The 15964-nt window shown below is 57.4% G+C and overlaps 1 protein-coding gene across 6 annotated transcripts in view; it reads right to left on the reverse strand.

The window, feature by feature from the left end:
* Positions 1-14232, reverse strand: part of ACTN4 (actinin alpha 4) — a 63792-nt gene extending 49560 nt beyond the window's left edge. For 5 of the 6 annotated variants that reach the window (XM_062177693.1, XM_062177692.1, XM_062177694.1 and 2 more), the window contains exon 1: positions 14008-14232. In XM_062177693.1, coding sequence (XP_062033677.1) covers positions 14008-14169 — 162 coding nt within the window. In that variant the 5' untranslated portion in view covers positions 14170-14232. The remainder of the gene's footprint in view (positions 1-14007) is intronic. The other variant, XM_062177691.1, reaches the window with a different exon arrangement.
* Positions 14233-15964: the final 1732 nt, after the last annotated feature.

The raw sequence follows: 15964 nt of genomic DNA on the forward strand, positions 1-15964 counted from the left end.
CCCTTGGCAGACGTGGCCTGTTTGTACTTCGTGTTCTCTGGGCGTGCAAATCCCACGACTGGAGGTGCAGCTGCCTCAGTCGCTTACTCTCCATGCACGTTTTTTGCGCTAGAAGGGTGTCAACAGCCCGATTTGGAAAGCCCACACTGGGCGACCGTCCTGTCTGCTTGCCAACAAACGGGAGCTCCTGAAAATGGCTGCACCCCCCCCCCCAGCCCCCAGCCAGTTGTCACTCCCTTGTAACATTTTCCAAATTTGCTGTGGGCCTGCTCCCTGTTCGGGGAGAGGCTGGGAGGCGGACATTCTCCTCATTCTTTTGCCTTATTAGGTTGTGGATTTGATTGCTTTTGGGGGGAACAGGGGCTAAGTTGAGGAATGGCATCAGGAAGTGACCCCAGGAAAGGGGGGGGGCTGGGAGGAAGGAGGAAAAGAGGATGGAGCAGCAGGCGTGAGAAGCACTGCGGGGAAGGAGGCTTGGCAGGGCCCAGCTCTTCGCAGCCCCCTACAGCGCCCGCTTCAGGCTCCTGCACACCTCTGCCCAGCGGACAGTGCTGGGCAGTCATGTGTGGGGGTCTTCGGTGGGCCGCCCTTCCTGGCTCTAACCTCACTTCCCAGTTGAATAGAAGGTGGCCTGACCCCAGGGGGGTTGGGGTTGTGGTGCTGTGGGTTGATTTGGGCTTTGTTTTTTGGCTTCAGGAAAGAGACTAGGAAAAGGAAAAAAGGGGACCTGTGGAAGGGAGCCCTCGCTGACAGTGCGTTTAACGGCAAGTTGAATTTACTCATGAAAGAGCTTTCCTGGCACTGCTTACGGCTCATCCAGACATGAAGCTCTTCAGGGCTCCGCACTCTGAAACAAGAAGCCACCTCCCAGATAATGAGGCCCAGATGGACCGGAGGAGCCGGGAGACGGCCACACTGTGTCACCTGCAGCTCCAGTGCCTGCTGCCACTTGCCGGAGGAGGCTGCTTGGACGCTGCCAGCGGGGCTGGGGCTCCAGAGCTCCCTGGGGGACGCCAGGAAAGGGGTGCACGTTTTGGTTTTCCACTGAGCTGCAAACTGCAGCAGGCCCTTCCGGCTCCCCTGAAGAGGAGGCGCCAGCAGTGGCCCCCACCTGGACGCGGGATGGAGAGCTGCCGAAATAATTATGGAGCACTTACAGCGCGCCGGGCACTGGCCGAGCATACCACACACGACTCAGAGTCGCCCTGTGGAGTGGAGGGGGCTCCTTTCCAGGACTCTTTGAGGCTTACCCCCTGTCCCTTGCCCAGGGTCATGCAGCCAAGAGGAAGGGGTAGGGAGCCCAGGCCGGCCTCCCCACCAAGGCCACGCTGACCTGGCCCCTTTCAGTCCCACACCTTTCACGGCCACTTAATTCTACCACTATGACCAAGCCTGGATGTGGGAGTGCCAGAGACACCCTTCCCCAGGCATTCAGCGCCCTCGACACTTCCTCCAAGGGTGCAGCAGCTGGGGCCAGGAGACAGCCTGGCTCCCAGTGACACCCAAGCCCCCTCCTATCATCTGGTGGGGAGGCTGGGTGCTATCAGTTAAACCATGGCTGGGAGGCATCTCCTTCTGGTATGTGGGGTCATGTAAGAAACTCTGATCCCAAATATTCTGCAAACTCTCCCCTGGAAACCGCTCCCAGAATGGGAGTGAAGCAACACAGTCCCTAACTACAAGGAAGGAGCCTCAGGTTCTCGTCTAAGCATGCCCACCTCCAAACACCTTTGCCTTTCAAAAATTGAAAAAAGGCACATCACAAGGACTGCCAAGCAGACCCTGCCCGGAAGCCTGAAGAAGGCGGAAAAGGAACTAGAAGTCGGCTGTGCCAACATCCTGTGGCCACAACGCTTCAGCGCTCAGCCCAGCCCAGGTGACACTCACCACCCTCGCCACCCCTACCAAATCCTTTTATGGGAAACCTACCAACCCCCGGTGAGGCAGGGGCCAGGTCTTATGGGATAACTTCAGCCACTGCTTCCATGGCCTGGGCCGAGCTGCAGGACAGTTCATGCATCCTCTGATGGGGGCAAAACGCACCTGAAGCTGCTCAGCCCAAGAGGCAGGGCCTGGCCAGGCCACGCCAACCTCATCTCGCACTGGGGCTCCACACAGCTCTGGGGTGTGAATTTGGGGAGCACACGTCAAGGGCACTGCAGTGTTCGAGTCACATATTTGGCCCCAAGTAGCTGAATGAGTTGCCTTTTTTTTTTTTTTTTTTAACACACTGGAGTATGTCCTGGGATGGGAACGCGTAAGTTCCACAAGCCAGTTGTAAGGCATTTGTTTAGAAAAGACTAACACCTGGAAGCCAGGCTTGGCACGCAAGAACAAACTCTTCAGGCCAGGGGTGTCCAGGGCCTCACTGGAAGACAGCGTACGGACTGCGGTGCGGCATTCCACGCCAGCCGGCTTTCGGGAGTTGGCCCCATTCATGCCTGTGACCTCAGTACGGAAGGGCTTTTCCCAGCCTGGAGTGGTCCTCAGAGCTGAGGGACAGCGTGCAGGCCCACGCGTGCTGGGGGCTACTAGGGCACAAGGCTTGGAGAGACCCTTGGACTTGAGAAGGGAGTCTCTCTCTCTCTCTGCCTGTTTCCGAAATGCGTGCTTGGTCGGGAGAGCGCACCACACGCCTCCCCAGCACAGCCGGAGCAGACCCCCGCCCCAGGGAGGAGAGGAGGGGTCTGGCCCAGCCACCACGGCAGTGCGTGTGCGGGACTGTAAATGCACACGGACCCAGAACCCGGCTCTTGCTCTTCAGAGGTGCTGAGGCCCGGCTCAGATACACCAGTGTGGCACCTTGAACCTGAGACTCCCCAGAGAATGTGCTCACCGGGGCGGGGATGAGGACTGCTTGAAAGGGGCAGCGAGGGGACGGGACGTTGTTGAACGGCACACCTGCCCGCGCGGGGGCAGAGGCCCGCCCGCCCGCACACTCACCTCCTTTATGAATGCTTCCATGGCTGACCCCACCTGCCTTTATGCACCCCTTCCTCTCCTAGGACGCGGCTAGAGGGCCGTGGGCTCGCTGCTGAGCCGCTGGGTGTTCTGAGGTCTCCTGTGGCTTTGCTACACCGGGAGCTCCTCGAGAGCGTGGGCTGGGTCTCCGGTTTCTCTCATCCCCCCAAAGGCTCGGCGCGGAGCTCCGCTCTGCAGAGGGGCCCAGTGAGGGCTGTCGTCTGGCCCTGGCGGTCATGTTTCTACCTGACTGCTGGACTCCCAGGCCCACAAAGCCCCAACTCGTGTTACATGAGAAGCTGGTTGGCTATAAAAAAGCAGACCCACTCTGGCCAGCGGCCCCTAACGCTGTTATCTGAGCGGCGACTGCTGCTGTCTCGCGGAGGACCTTCCAGGTCCTCCCCACACGACAGAAAGAGGCAACTCACCCTCTAGAAAGACCTCTCTATCTGCAGCAGCAACGTGGAGCAGGCCCAGCTCTGCCTAAGAGCATCATAAGCCACCCACCATGGAACCGCACAGCGGCATCCCAAACGCGGGGCAGGACTCAATATAATCTGACATTTTCCATTTGCCATACTTTCTTCCCACTCTGAACTGGTTTTATAGAGGGGAAGCTTTTTTCTTTTTTTGTACTTAAGGGGATACAGATAAACACACAGGCACCTATCTGCCTACACATCTACTTAAAGATGTAAAATGTCCGCACGGGTACGCAGCCAGGAGGACGCAAACGCCGCCATCTTTGCAGCCGGAGCAGCCGGACTGGCGGTGCCATTCCAGGACACCGTCTCGCTCACTCTTCTCCATTCTGTCAACAGAGACCTCGTCCAGGGCAGGGCAGAGAGAACCCTAGCCCACGTTCACGACGGCCGCTTTGTGATCCGTGAACTTAGCTTCTCGCTGGGCGCTGTGTGCACAGAGGCAGGAGTGTCTGTGGATAGCTCAGAGCTATGCCCCTCCCTCCCCAGGGAAAAGCTACAAAACAAGTCTGGCCAGCTTCCTTCAAATGGGGAGCCACGGGTCCACTGCAATATGTAGGTGCTCCTGGGGTGGCTTCCGGAGGGGGGTGTGCACAAAGCCCAATTGCTCAGACTGAATCCGCCTGGCACCCCACTCCTGCTCTGGGCCAGAACCACCCTAGCTCCACCTGACCAGAGGAAACCGGAAGGAAACACCGAGTGAATGGAAGAGACCTATGGAAAAGGAGAGGACCCAGAGCCAGCCAGAGTCAGGCTTCCTGGCTGCCGACTTCAGACGGAGACTCCGCGCTTCACACGCACACGCACACGCACCCCAGCCAAAGGTCTGTAAAGCCAAGAGGCATCCCACCAGGAAGAAGCAGCTCTCGATGGGACAGAGAGGGAGTGGAGTGTGCTCATGGGGTACGTTCTCCAGGGCCGCCTCATCACAAAGCCAGATGCAGAAGTCACCAACGCCCTCATCAAACGCAGGTGCCCACTGCGCCAAGGATCACAGAGATAGCGGACGCCTTCATTTGGCTGAACGCTCTGTAGCCCTGGGGTTCCCACTCTAAAAGTCAGTTCTGGTCCGGCCCATCCAGGAGGACCCTGCGAGGCCAGAGGGCCAGCGTTCTGGAGGCGCCAGGTTCCCAACCCTCTGGAGCTGGAGATGCCGGGTGTCTCCAGACCTGATGGGCGCTCCCAAGTGCACAGGTTCCCGCTCCGCGAGCCCAGCTCTGAGCACGCTGGCCTTTCTGCTCCTCGGAGCCTCCATCCACACTTGGGCTCCCTCTGCTTGGAACAGCCCTGCCCCACGCTCTCCTGGCTCCCACTTTCTCGCTCACAGCCACCTCCGCAGAAATTCTCCTCTCCATCTGAAGCACCTGTGCCGCACCCTCCCCCCAAGCCACCCCCAACCTCATGACTACAGCAACAGCGTGGAAATGAGAGCATGAGCCTGAAAGCCAAAACTTCTGTTCAAGTCCTGTACTTGTGGCTTAACTGTCCATGGACCCAGGTCTATGCGTGTCCCGGAAGGGTAACACTGCCTGCATCACGGGACTACACGTGTCAGTCCACGTGAGGCACTCAGAATGGTGGCCAGCAGAGAGCAGAATGCCGGATGCTATCATCTCATCTGCAACACGCAGTCCCACCAGCTCACGCTGTCTCTCCCATCAGCCTGTGAGCAAATCAAGAACATCTAGAAACAAGATGGAAGGTGACTCGCATCTGGTCACCTGATTTCTGCGGTGGCCACTGGCTAGCCCCAAAGACCCTCATTCTCTGACAGAACTGAGCCCACAGAGCTGATCTGCTACTCCGAGGTCTCATGTTTAAACTATGCGTGGAATGTTCGATAGGAACATGTATTTATTCTTAGGCAAGACAGTTGTCTCCCAAGCTAACCCCGCAGCCCGAGAGCAGGCCGTATTTGGCAAGGACTGCGTTGAGCTTGTTTATTAAAGAGGCCGAGAACATTCTCAAGTCGAAGGTAGCTGCTCTGAGTCTCCCAATATTATCGTCAAAGCGTGTTCTCGTTCAACGTCTGGGTGTTTCTGTGCAAAGCAGAGGATGAACCACTCCCTTACCTGCCTGCAGCTTTGGGCCTGACTCATTAACTAATCATCCCCCCCCCCCCCCGCCCCCGCCGCTCGCAGGGGGCTAGATTCTTTTCCACGGCTTGTCCCTCATCAGGGATTTAAAGAAAGTTAAAGGAAAGAGAACGGGAAATTAGGCTCGCAAACTGGCCAAGAAGGGGGCAAATTAGGCTCGCAAATTAGCTGAGAAGCCCCCCCCCCCATTAGCTGATGTAAGGAATTCCTCTCACCCCACTGGGAGCTGCAGTCCTGGGAAAGGACACCCTCACACAGGCCTTGCTGTTGTACACGAAGTCAAACCCTGCCACAGTCTTGGCAGTGTAGTTCAAATAATCAAAAAAAAAAAAAAAGAAAGAAAAAAACCCAGCCCACAATCCCAGTCATGTTTACTGCCTGGCCACCCTCCAGGACTTGAAGACCTGAATCATGGCTGGTTAGCAGCCCGCCTGTGAGGAGGGCCAGCTCTTCAGACTGTCCTGGAACCAGCCTGGCAGGTCGGCTGCTCCCAGACATTTTGAATTTTATAGGCCAGTACTAGAAGATCACACAAGTCTTAAATTGAAAGAAGAAACAACCTTCCAAAGCAAGCCATGACAGTCAGAGCCAAAGCAGCTCTTTGTGGCAGACAGACCACGTTTTCACCAGACGCAGAGTTAAGCACAGTCGCTTTCTTACAAAGGGGAGGGCAACAGAGAGAAAAAAAGTTTACTGGCTGTCAGAGTTTGGGCAGGAAGGATGTGGATTTTTAAAAAATGTTATTTGTGCATGGGATTCGCTGGAAACTTGAGTTCCTTTTAATTTGTTTGTGAAAGCAGGCAAAAAAGATGCAGGCACATTTTGCCCTGTTAAGAAGTCACATAGCTGAGATTCCAGCTCTAGATGTGTAGACAAAAAGCACACACGTCCCGGCCACAAAGCCAACAGCGGGGCTTCGGCTTTCAGAAGCTTTCATGGTGCAAATGCCTTCCCCTCATCAACAAAATGGCCTGGCCCAATGGACAGAGGCCCTGGGCCCCCTAGCCCGCACAGCCCCCTGGGTATGTGGCTATCTTCCTGGTAACCTCTTCCTTCTGCCCAGGAGCCCCACAGCCCACCAGCAGCGCCGCCTCCGGTGTGGTGGCACTGCCCCAAACAGTAAGCAGCTTGGTCTCCACGGTGATGTCCACTAAACACTCTCCCCTCCCACCCCGGCCAAGGACTGATCCTGGAGCGGGCTGCTCAGCACATGCCGAGGCCCTGAGGACACGGGCTGAAGTCGGCTCTGGCGTGGTGAGGCCAGGGCTGCCATCTCAGGAACCGACGCTGCGGACCCACACACTCTCGCGCTGCGACGCCCCCGCCCCAGCAATCTCCCAGCGTGCCTGGATGCTGATTCACTTGCACGCGCCTACCCTCAAACTGGCCTCCTCCACCACCCGAAGAGGGAGGAGGGAAGGGCAGCGAATCCCTCTCTAGCTGGCAGCCAGTGAAGACGTCCTCAGAATGGGGAGCGGAGTTCCTACTCAGGTGGAGACCCGGAAACGACCTCGGGCTTCTAGGAGGCCAGGAGACCACCGACACGACGCGGGAAGCCGGAGGGGTGTGCCTGGCTGCCTGGGCACCGCCTCCTGTCCAGCACCCACCCTCCAGAGCGTCAGGGAGGGGGAAAGATGAAAAGGAAAACCCACTATAAAGGCAGTGAGAGACATCACTCAGCCCCACACCTGGTGGGGTGGGGGGGAGGCAGTAACTTTAAAAAGCATAAAACAAACCACAATGTCTTCTTTATTCCTGCCCGAAGCTGAGGACACAAATGCTATTGTGTTGCTGGTGTTTTCTCATCCCATTCAATCATTGCAACACCAACCAGGATATTTCCCAGGATGACTTCATGGTGTCCAGCAGAGTGGTCACTGCTGCTACCAGTTACTTTTGCCCCAAGATGCTGGTTCCACTGGGAGACAAAGCATGTGGTCTGCTCTGATATTTGGAAGAGAAACATTTAAATAAGCCTCTCTTAACTCAGCAGGAGGGCGCCGCTTTCAGAATCCAGGGTTCAAATGCCCAGATGGGGTAGCAGGGGGCTTTATTCACGGGAGCCATGTATGGGTAAGAAAACTGGAGCCTTAAAGAGAACTGGCTATGTGAAGAATGAGCGGTAAACCCACAACTGTTATATTTACAACATGCCTGGTTTCATTAAAAAAAAAAAAAAAAAGCTGTAACTTTTTTTTTTTTTGAGAGGCGCAGAGGCAGAGAGCGCGCGTGCACTTGCACAAGCAAGCGTGCTCCCAGCTGCTAGCTCACTCCCGAAAGGCCCAACACAGGAGCTGGGAACAACCCAGGTCTCCCAAGCGGGTGGTAGGGACCCAATCACCTGAGCCGTCACCACTGCCTCCTCCCAGGATCCGCGTTGGGAAGCTGCAGTCGGCAGCAGAGCCAGAACGGGAGCCAGGCACTCTGCTCTGGGGTGTGGGTGCCGGCCAGCAGGCCAAGCACAGGTCCCGGCCCTACCATTCAAAAGCACCGAGCAGCCAAGGGGCTGGATTTGTGACGCAGCGGGTTAAGCTGCTGCCTGTGATGCAGGCATCCCATAGGTCAATTCCGCTCTTGCACTTCTGGTCCAGCTCCCTGCTAATGCACCTGGGAAAAGCAGAAGGTGGCCCAAGTATCTGGACCCCTGGCACCCAAGTGGGAGACCCAGATTGGAGTTCCAGGCTCCTGGTCCAACCCCAGCCATTGTGGCCATTTGGAGAATGAATGGAAGATCTTTCTGTCTACCTCTGTCTCTGTAACACTGCCTTTCAACTAAATCTTTTTTTTTTTTTTTGAACAGGGAATCAAGTATCACCCAGGCATGAGCAATACGTCAAGTCTAGTACAATGGGACAGTGCCACAAAGTAACAGGGGACGTGTGTGCTCCTGGCTAAGGCTCTGTCCCGCCTCATGTGTGAAAGTCAAATGAGGCTTTTTCCTTTCAGCGTGCACACATTATCCACACCTTCCATTAAACCTTGAATTACATCAGCGAAGACGGTTATTCCCTTTGATCTTCTTATAAACAGAGGACTTCAAAGAGAAGTCCCTGTTGGGTCATTAGCGCCTCACCTACACTTGTCAATCAATCTGTTTTACAAAGGGCGCAGACCCAGGCCAACAGCACCCTGCTAGAACCTAGCTCCGCCATTTTGTTTCCAATGTGTTTATTTTTGCAGTTTTCTTCCATTTATGGCCAGGAAAGCTAGATTTGCCATTCACCATACTCATATCAACTTCCCTTCGAAAACAGAATTAAAAATGCGCACGTGCTCAAACAAAAGTAGTAAGTACAGACACCTGAACTGAGCATGGGCCCACCACCAAGGCAAGCGCAGCAGCCTGCCCTGGCTGGGAAACCACAGGACGGTCTCCTATGCTGGGGGCGTGGAAGGCAGGAGCCCACACGGCAGCAGGTGGCAAACAGCAAATCCCCAGTAAACTCCAGCCACTCGCTTTTAGGTAACACTTCAGTAAATCACATCCAAGAAGACGCCACCGGGTCTCCCACAGCAGCTGCTGCTCAAGGTGGTGGGGAGGAGACCAAGTCACAGCACAGCACTAAGGGCTTCCCACGGGCATCCCAAGTTAGCGCCTGTTGTTCAGGAGGGTGGGGTGGGGGACGCGAAGGAACACAACCAAAAAAGGCACAACACCAAGACAAATGTCTCAGGGAGTTTTAAAATCCCAGGGAGACCATACTTAGACAACACTGCCCAAGCGCGGACGTGAAGACACTCGTCTATTAAATACAGGCAAAGCTTCCACCTTCTGGAGCACATGGGCTCACCCCCCAACCTTCCCCGCTCCCGGGCAGCAGGTGAACACAACCTCTCCCACCCCCCAGCAATAAGATCGCTCTTCAAACAGAGGATGGGATTTAGAACGCCTGTTTCTCTTTGATTCATTGAACCTTCTGCTCCTCCATACCTGGGATACTACAATGTAACTTATAAAGCTTCTTGAAGAAAAGTGATACTTGTACTACTTTCAGACACTTTATAACAAATTCTGGCGCCAACACTGCCAACACTATAAAACAGTTTCCTTGTAATTCTCCTTTGATGTTTCAAAGTTTAAACCCATGCAAAAGGAGACCGATCCTCAGCACTCAGCACACCCAGGGCATAAAGACTTCTTTCAAACTCTCGTGGACGACAGTGTTTGTATCTGGCTCAAGTAGGAACTTCCGTCTCCCCTTTAATGGGTCAGTGTTTCAGTTACTGCCATTGAGTTACCAACTATCACTTGCCTCTTATTTCCATCAAAAAAGAAAAGGAGAGGAAAAACCGGAAGGTAACGTGAGCGTTTCTCCAGCTCTGTGAAGTAAATACATACATAAGGGCGGCGGAAGGGGACCAAGGGGAATGATCTGAGTGTGACTAATGGCCGCCTGGACATCAGCTAGGTGAAGGAACAGACGATAATGCTGGGGCCGCGCGGGTCCAGAAGACACTCAGCGCCTGCGAGGAGGTAACTATGAGGTTTCAGGGTTCGGAAAACCTGAACGAGCAAGCGATACTACCGCAAACAGCTGTTCCCTAATCACTCTTCCCCTGCAGAACACAGCAGCAGCAGCAAGGGAGCTGGTTCTTACAGAACCCTGAGCTCTGGTCAAAGGCTTGTACAACTCCCAGCAGGAGAGCAAAAGCCCGAAGCGCTCGTCGCAACAATCTCAAGCTCCCTGCACCTTCCCAAATCAATTCTTTCCGGCTCCATGCTCCTTGCTATCACCCCCTAGACAGCAGGGCCAGGTAACTGTGCTATGCACTCAGTTACTCTGCAAAGGGTGCAGCTGAACCAGATCTGGAGGCTGAGACTGGAGTCCAGGCCTGCCCTTGCTCCTGGCCATCTGATCAGCGGGACACCTGAGCGCACACGTCCACATTTTAACTGACCTCCCTGCCTGCTTCTTCAGACTGGAACAGCACCTGGCTGTCAGATACCATCTTCACTTCCTGAGCCTGTTTGCCTGCAACACTTTCCCCAAACTTTCCCCACAAAGCTTCCCACTGGAGGCCAGGCAATTGGCTGCCATTAAATGGGAGCTTTTAGCACCAGTTCCAACTGGAGGGTGAGTCAGCTCTCTGCTGTCCAAGTAGCCGCCCCTGTAGGTCCCAGGACCAGAGAGCGTGTTTCCAAAGGCAGAGGGCAAACCCAGGCCCACGCCCTAGCCTGCCTAGGATAGGTGAAATGGCAGGCGCCACTCCACGGCACCAGTCAGTTCTGCCCTCCCGGTCATTAGCCAAGTCCCATTTTAAAGCGCAGGAGCAGCTTCCCCTAGGTGGGCGCACACAGTACACCTGCGCCCCTCACCGATTCACAGGCTAATTTCTAGATGACAATGTAGTTTGGTTACTTTTTTTTTTGAAAGTACATTATTCAATTTTGAAAACTGCTAAAGACCTATTAGTCTTCACCAGATCCTAAGAGGCAAGCAATTAGAGTAACAGCAGAAAATAACAGATGGCTACTTTGGGGCCTCTATCCTTAGCCTCAAAAAAAAATAAAAATAAAAAGACCTACTTGGGGAAGAGAGAAAAAACCACCATAAGAACCTTCAAATAATTAACTCGCAATGAATACACCCTGAGCCAAAGTTCATGGTCTAAACCCTGAGGCCCTGAAAATGAACACGTGGGCTTAACAAGCGTTTCCCCCTGGCTGCCCTAGGAAGTTCTGGAATCTCTGTCCCAAGAGCGCCCTTGCAGGAGCAGGCGCTGGCCAGGCTACCTCGGCCCCCTTCAGGCCCTGAGGGAGGGGCCTGTGGCCCAGAGCTAGAACTGCTCAAGAAAGAGCAGGCCAGTCCTGGACACCCTCCAGAACACTTACAGCCCTCCCATCGCCCAGGTAAAAACTGTTGCATAAACTAGTTAGTCAACAATGCTTGGGTCACAGAGCCAGGAGCATGATCCCAGAGTCAGACCCTGGGAGTCCGAGCAAAGGGCTTCGAGGTAAAAGTGGGACACACACCCCCTTCGCCAGCCCCCTGCTTCATTCCCAGGAGAATCGGATTCCACAGGCTCTGAAAGCCTACAGCGGTCCTGAATGCAGATCTTTAGAGCAGGTGACCATGGCGAGCGCTGCCCCTGCCCTGTGCCCATGGACTGGCCTTGGGCAGGCAGTCTGTCATTCACTACTGCGACACAGAAGCCCAGCCTCTGGTGTGGTAGTGGGTTTTCTGGAAGGGGAAGAACTGCACACTCTCGTGTATGTCTCTCCATGGCTCCTTCCCTAGCTCATAAACGCTGCCTGGCCTGTAATGGGAAAGGGCGCAGAGGTGAGGCAATTCGTTTCCCCCACAGACGGCCGAGTGTAAATATTTGTAGGAGCAGGTACAAAGCAGGACGAAGGAGAACCTGGCACTTGCCGAGAAGCCAAGGCAGCTGGTGTGGGAGGACACCGTGAGCTACCCTCCCAGCAACCTTGCCTGGCCCGGGCAGCGGGAGCAGGAGCGGGAGCCAGCATGACACACAGCAGGAAAGCCTGGGGGTTCCGGTGAGTCCCGGTTCCGCCCTGAGCCTGAATGGGGCCCCAGCCTCGCCCTGTGGGCAAGCGAGTCTATAAGCACAGCACAAGTACACACCCTGACTCCCAGAAGGGAGTGGAAGGGAGCCAGCAAAGAGTCACTTGGGGAGTGGCAGAGGACAGGAAAGGGAGGGACCCCTCTACCTGACAAGGGCTCCTTGGAGCTGCGGCAGGGGCACCCCAGGCGTTCCCACACACAATGCTGTGGCCCCTGGCCCCCACCCAGCTCCCTGGCAACTCTGAACCTTTTCCAGCCTGGCACGGCCTCAGGCAGCACATTGTTGCTCAGGCTCCAGACTGGACCTCCCCTTCCCCCAAAAAAGCCTTGCGCGTCAGGTATCCCAGCATTCTCCATCCCCGGAACCTGAGGCAGGTGGGGCAGCGGATAAGGACACCGCCACTCCTCCACCCCAGTTACTACCCACAAGGAAACTCAAGCTGTCGCTGGTCGTTTACCCAAGGTGATGCCGGGCCCCACCTCCCGGCTGCTCGAACCACCCTCTCTCCTCCAGGCGGGGCTGCCTGTGCCACCCCCGGGGCACCACCTCCCGCCCTCAACAGGCTTCCAGTCCAGGCACTCTCACCACGCAAACCCCGCCCACCCCACCTCCGAGTCTGCCCCTAGGCTCCTGAAAAGTGTCCACCAACCCCATTCAATCCACCTCTGCAGAGGGGCTAGGCCAGGCTGCTCAGTAACTCATCTGGGAGAGCTCCAAGTCCAACTTCACGCGCCCCCACCGCCACCCGCGCACTTCTGAGCGGCCGCTCCCCACGCGCCCCCAGCATGCTCCTCCTGCACACCCTGGAACCCAAGACCAGCCCGGCGCTCCACCCTTCCCACCCACGTTGGATGAGGCCCCCACCGCCCTGTCACCGCTGTGGTCTGCTCCTCCGCTGCTTCCACGGGGGACCAGATTCTGCCTGGGGACCTGCCCCCCGCCCCAGACTCAGCTCCTCCTGTGCACCCTCGCCCCTCCTCCCCCAGGACGGGATCCCAGCCCCCTCCCAAATGCCTGTCTCAGTCCATTCATCACACGTTCTCTTTCCTAAAGCAGCCTCCTCCCCCAGCCGCCATTCCAGCGCCCGGTCCCTCCCACCCTCACCTCTGCCAGACCACCTTTTCTTCGGGCGGCCCCGACCCCTGGTTAAGCTTTCAACCTCCCACGAGGCTCCCGAGAGCCCTCCCCAGCACAGCCCCTCACCCCGGGGCCTCTCCATTCCCCGCCAGGTCCTCCCCTCCTTCCCCTTACAACAGGGCAGCCCAAATCACTCTCACCTTCTTCCAATCATAGGCCCCTAACTGCTCCCCTCCGCACCTGGCCCTCCTGAGCGCCCCAACTCACGCACTAGCCCCCCTGTCTTCCACAGACCAGTTATTTCCTCCCCAGTCCTCCCTCCCTTCTCCAAACCCCACAACCCCTCCCCGGGCACCCCCACTCCATCTTCACCCTCTTTACGCCCCCCCCACCACCAAGACTCCCGGATTCCAACCTCCTTCGGGCCTTTCTGCACTGCAACGGACCCCCACCCAGGCCGCAGGCCCCCTCCGGACTCCCCACACCCCCATTCCACCCTGGCCCACAGATTCCCCTCGCAGACGCCCAGGGCCCCCGAGGGGCACTGCCAGCCGCTCCTCGGAGCTGCGAGCCATTTCGGCCTCCCCAGCCGTGCCCTCGGCTCCCCGGCTCCCCGCCCAAGCCCGGCACGCCCTCCACGGGGCTCGATTCCTTTCTTTAGACCCCCACAAACCCTGCTAGGCCGCCGACTACGTGTCTCAGCTTCCCAATTCCTGCCTCCAGGACGCATCCTGGCGCGCCCGGGCCCGCCAATTCCTCCTCGGGACCCCTGATTTCCATCACGGATGCTCCACTCCCCTCCTGGGGCCTCGCCCCCCCCGCCCCCCCGCCCGTCCAGCCCGTCCGGCCCGCGGGCCGCGCACCTTGCGCTGCTGCTTCTCCCAGGCCGGGTCCAACAGCAGGTCCCGGTCCCAGTCGTCCTCCTGGGCCATGTAGTCGCCCATGCTACCTCCGCCGCCAGCGCCATTGCCCGCGCTGCTGGGGCCGTACTGGTACGACTGGTTCGCCGCGTGGTAGTCCACCATTCCGCCGCCTCTCGCTCGCCCACCAGCCGGTCCGCTCCCGCCTCAGCTCCCGCCCCTCTGCCGGAGCCGCCGCCGCCGCCGCCGCTACAGCCGCCTCAGCCCGCCCTCCGCCGGCGCCTGCGCACCTCGCGCCGCCGCCGCCCTCCCGCGCGCGCGCTCCTGAGCCAGCCGCACCGCCGCCGGGAGCTCGGCGCCTGCGCAGAGCCCGCGCCCCGCGCCCCTCGCCCCACCCCTGCGGCTCGTGGACGAGCCGCGCTCCCCGCCCCGCGGGAACGCGCCCGCCGACCGCGTGTGGGTGGGGCACGCGCTGGGAATGATTCCGCCGGCGGGGTCTTCTGCCTGCAGCCGCGTGGAACGTGCTCCTGTTCGGCCGCCCGAACTCAACAAACACGTGTGGAACGCCAGCAGGGTGCCACGACACGAAAGAAGAGAGGCAGAAGTCCCTGCCGGACGTGAAGGAAGACAGCCAAATGCTAAGAAGCACACAGCTCCCAGGGCGAGCCCAGGCTGGGGCAGAGAGGCTCCGAGAGGCTTCCCGGAGAAAGGCGGACGTCTGCACAGACACCCGGGGCTGGGAGCGCAGAGGATTTTTGGACTTGGCTATCTTAACTGGGTTAATAAACTTTTTTTTTTTTTTTTAGAAAGATGTATTTATTTAAGAGGCAGACTTGGGGCCAGCGCTGTGAAACAGTGGGTTAAAGCCCTGGCCTGAAGTACTGGCATCCCATATGGGCACCAGTTCGAGTCCCCAGCTGCTCCACTTCCAATCCAGCTCTCTGCTATGGCCTGGGAAAGCAGTGGAAGATGGCCCAAGTGCTTGAGCCCCTGCACCTGCGTGGGAGACCCAGAAGAAGTTCCTGGCTCCTGATCGGCGCAGCTCCGGCCATTGTGGCCATCTGGGACATGAACCAGCGACGGAAGACCTCTCTCTCTCTCTCTCTCTCTCTCTCTGTAACTCTGACTTTCAAATAAATAAATGAATCTTAAAAGAGAGAGAGAGACAGAGAGGTTTTCCATCCACTGGGTCACTCCCCCAGTGGCCACAATGGCTGGAGCTGTGCTGATCCGGAGCCAGGAGCTTCTTCCGGGTCTCCCACGTGGGAGCAGGGCCCCAAGCACTTGAGCATGGCCTGCTTCTGCCAAGGGTGGGCATTAGCAGGAGGCGGGACCAGAGCAAAGAAGCCAGGGCTCAGAGCACGCGCGCTGACGTGGGGTGCAGGTGTCCAACACAGCAACCTAACCGAACACCCACCCCCACGATGTGCACCCGCTGCGTGCGAGCTGCTGTTCTTGAGGGCTGGCTCTATGGTCTGAGCATTGTCGGCCTCATTCGTTCTCTAGGCGGGAAGGGCGGCGATATAAAGGCAAACAAACGCAGATAAATGACGCTGCCCCATGGCACAGGCTCTCCTGAAGCTGGGCGCCCTCCAGCCGCCCTCCTGCTAGGGGCTGCCTCATCCTGCACTTGGCCTTGCACCCTGTCTCCACACCCACACCCAGGTCTCCCGGGAAGGGTCTTGTTGCACGTCAGAGCGCACACAGGCTGCACACCACCTCCCCTGCCCCTGGTGGCCCCACCCACACCGACCACCTTACTGCAAACTGCACCTCACCCCTCCCTGCTTAGTTTTTGTCCACAGTCTACTTACCTTCACTGTTTAGAAGTTTCAGTTACTTATTCGAAAGAGTGACAGGAGAGGGAGGGACAGAATCTTCCATTTGCTGGTTTGCTCTCCAAAAGCCTGTACCAGCCAGGGCTGAGCCACGCTGAAGCCAGGAGCCAAGAACTCCTGGG

This window comes from Lepus europaeus, chromosome 19 (assembly GCF_033115175.1).
Source record: "Lepus europaeus isolate LE1 chromosome 19, mLepTim1.pri, whole genome shotgun sequence".
In the NCBI taxonomy this organism is placed as follows: Eukaryota; Metazoa; Chordata; class Mammalia; order Lagomorpha; family Leporidae; genus Lepus; species Lepus europaeus.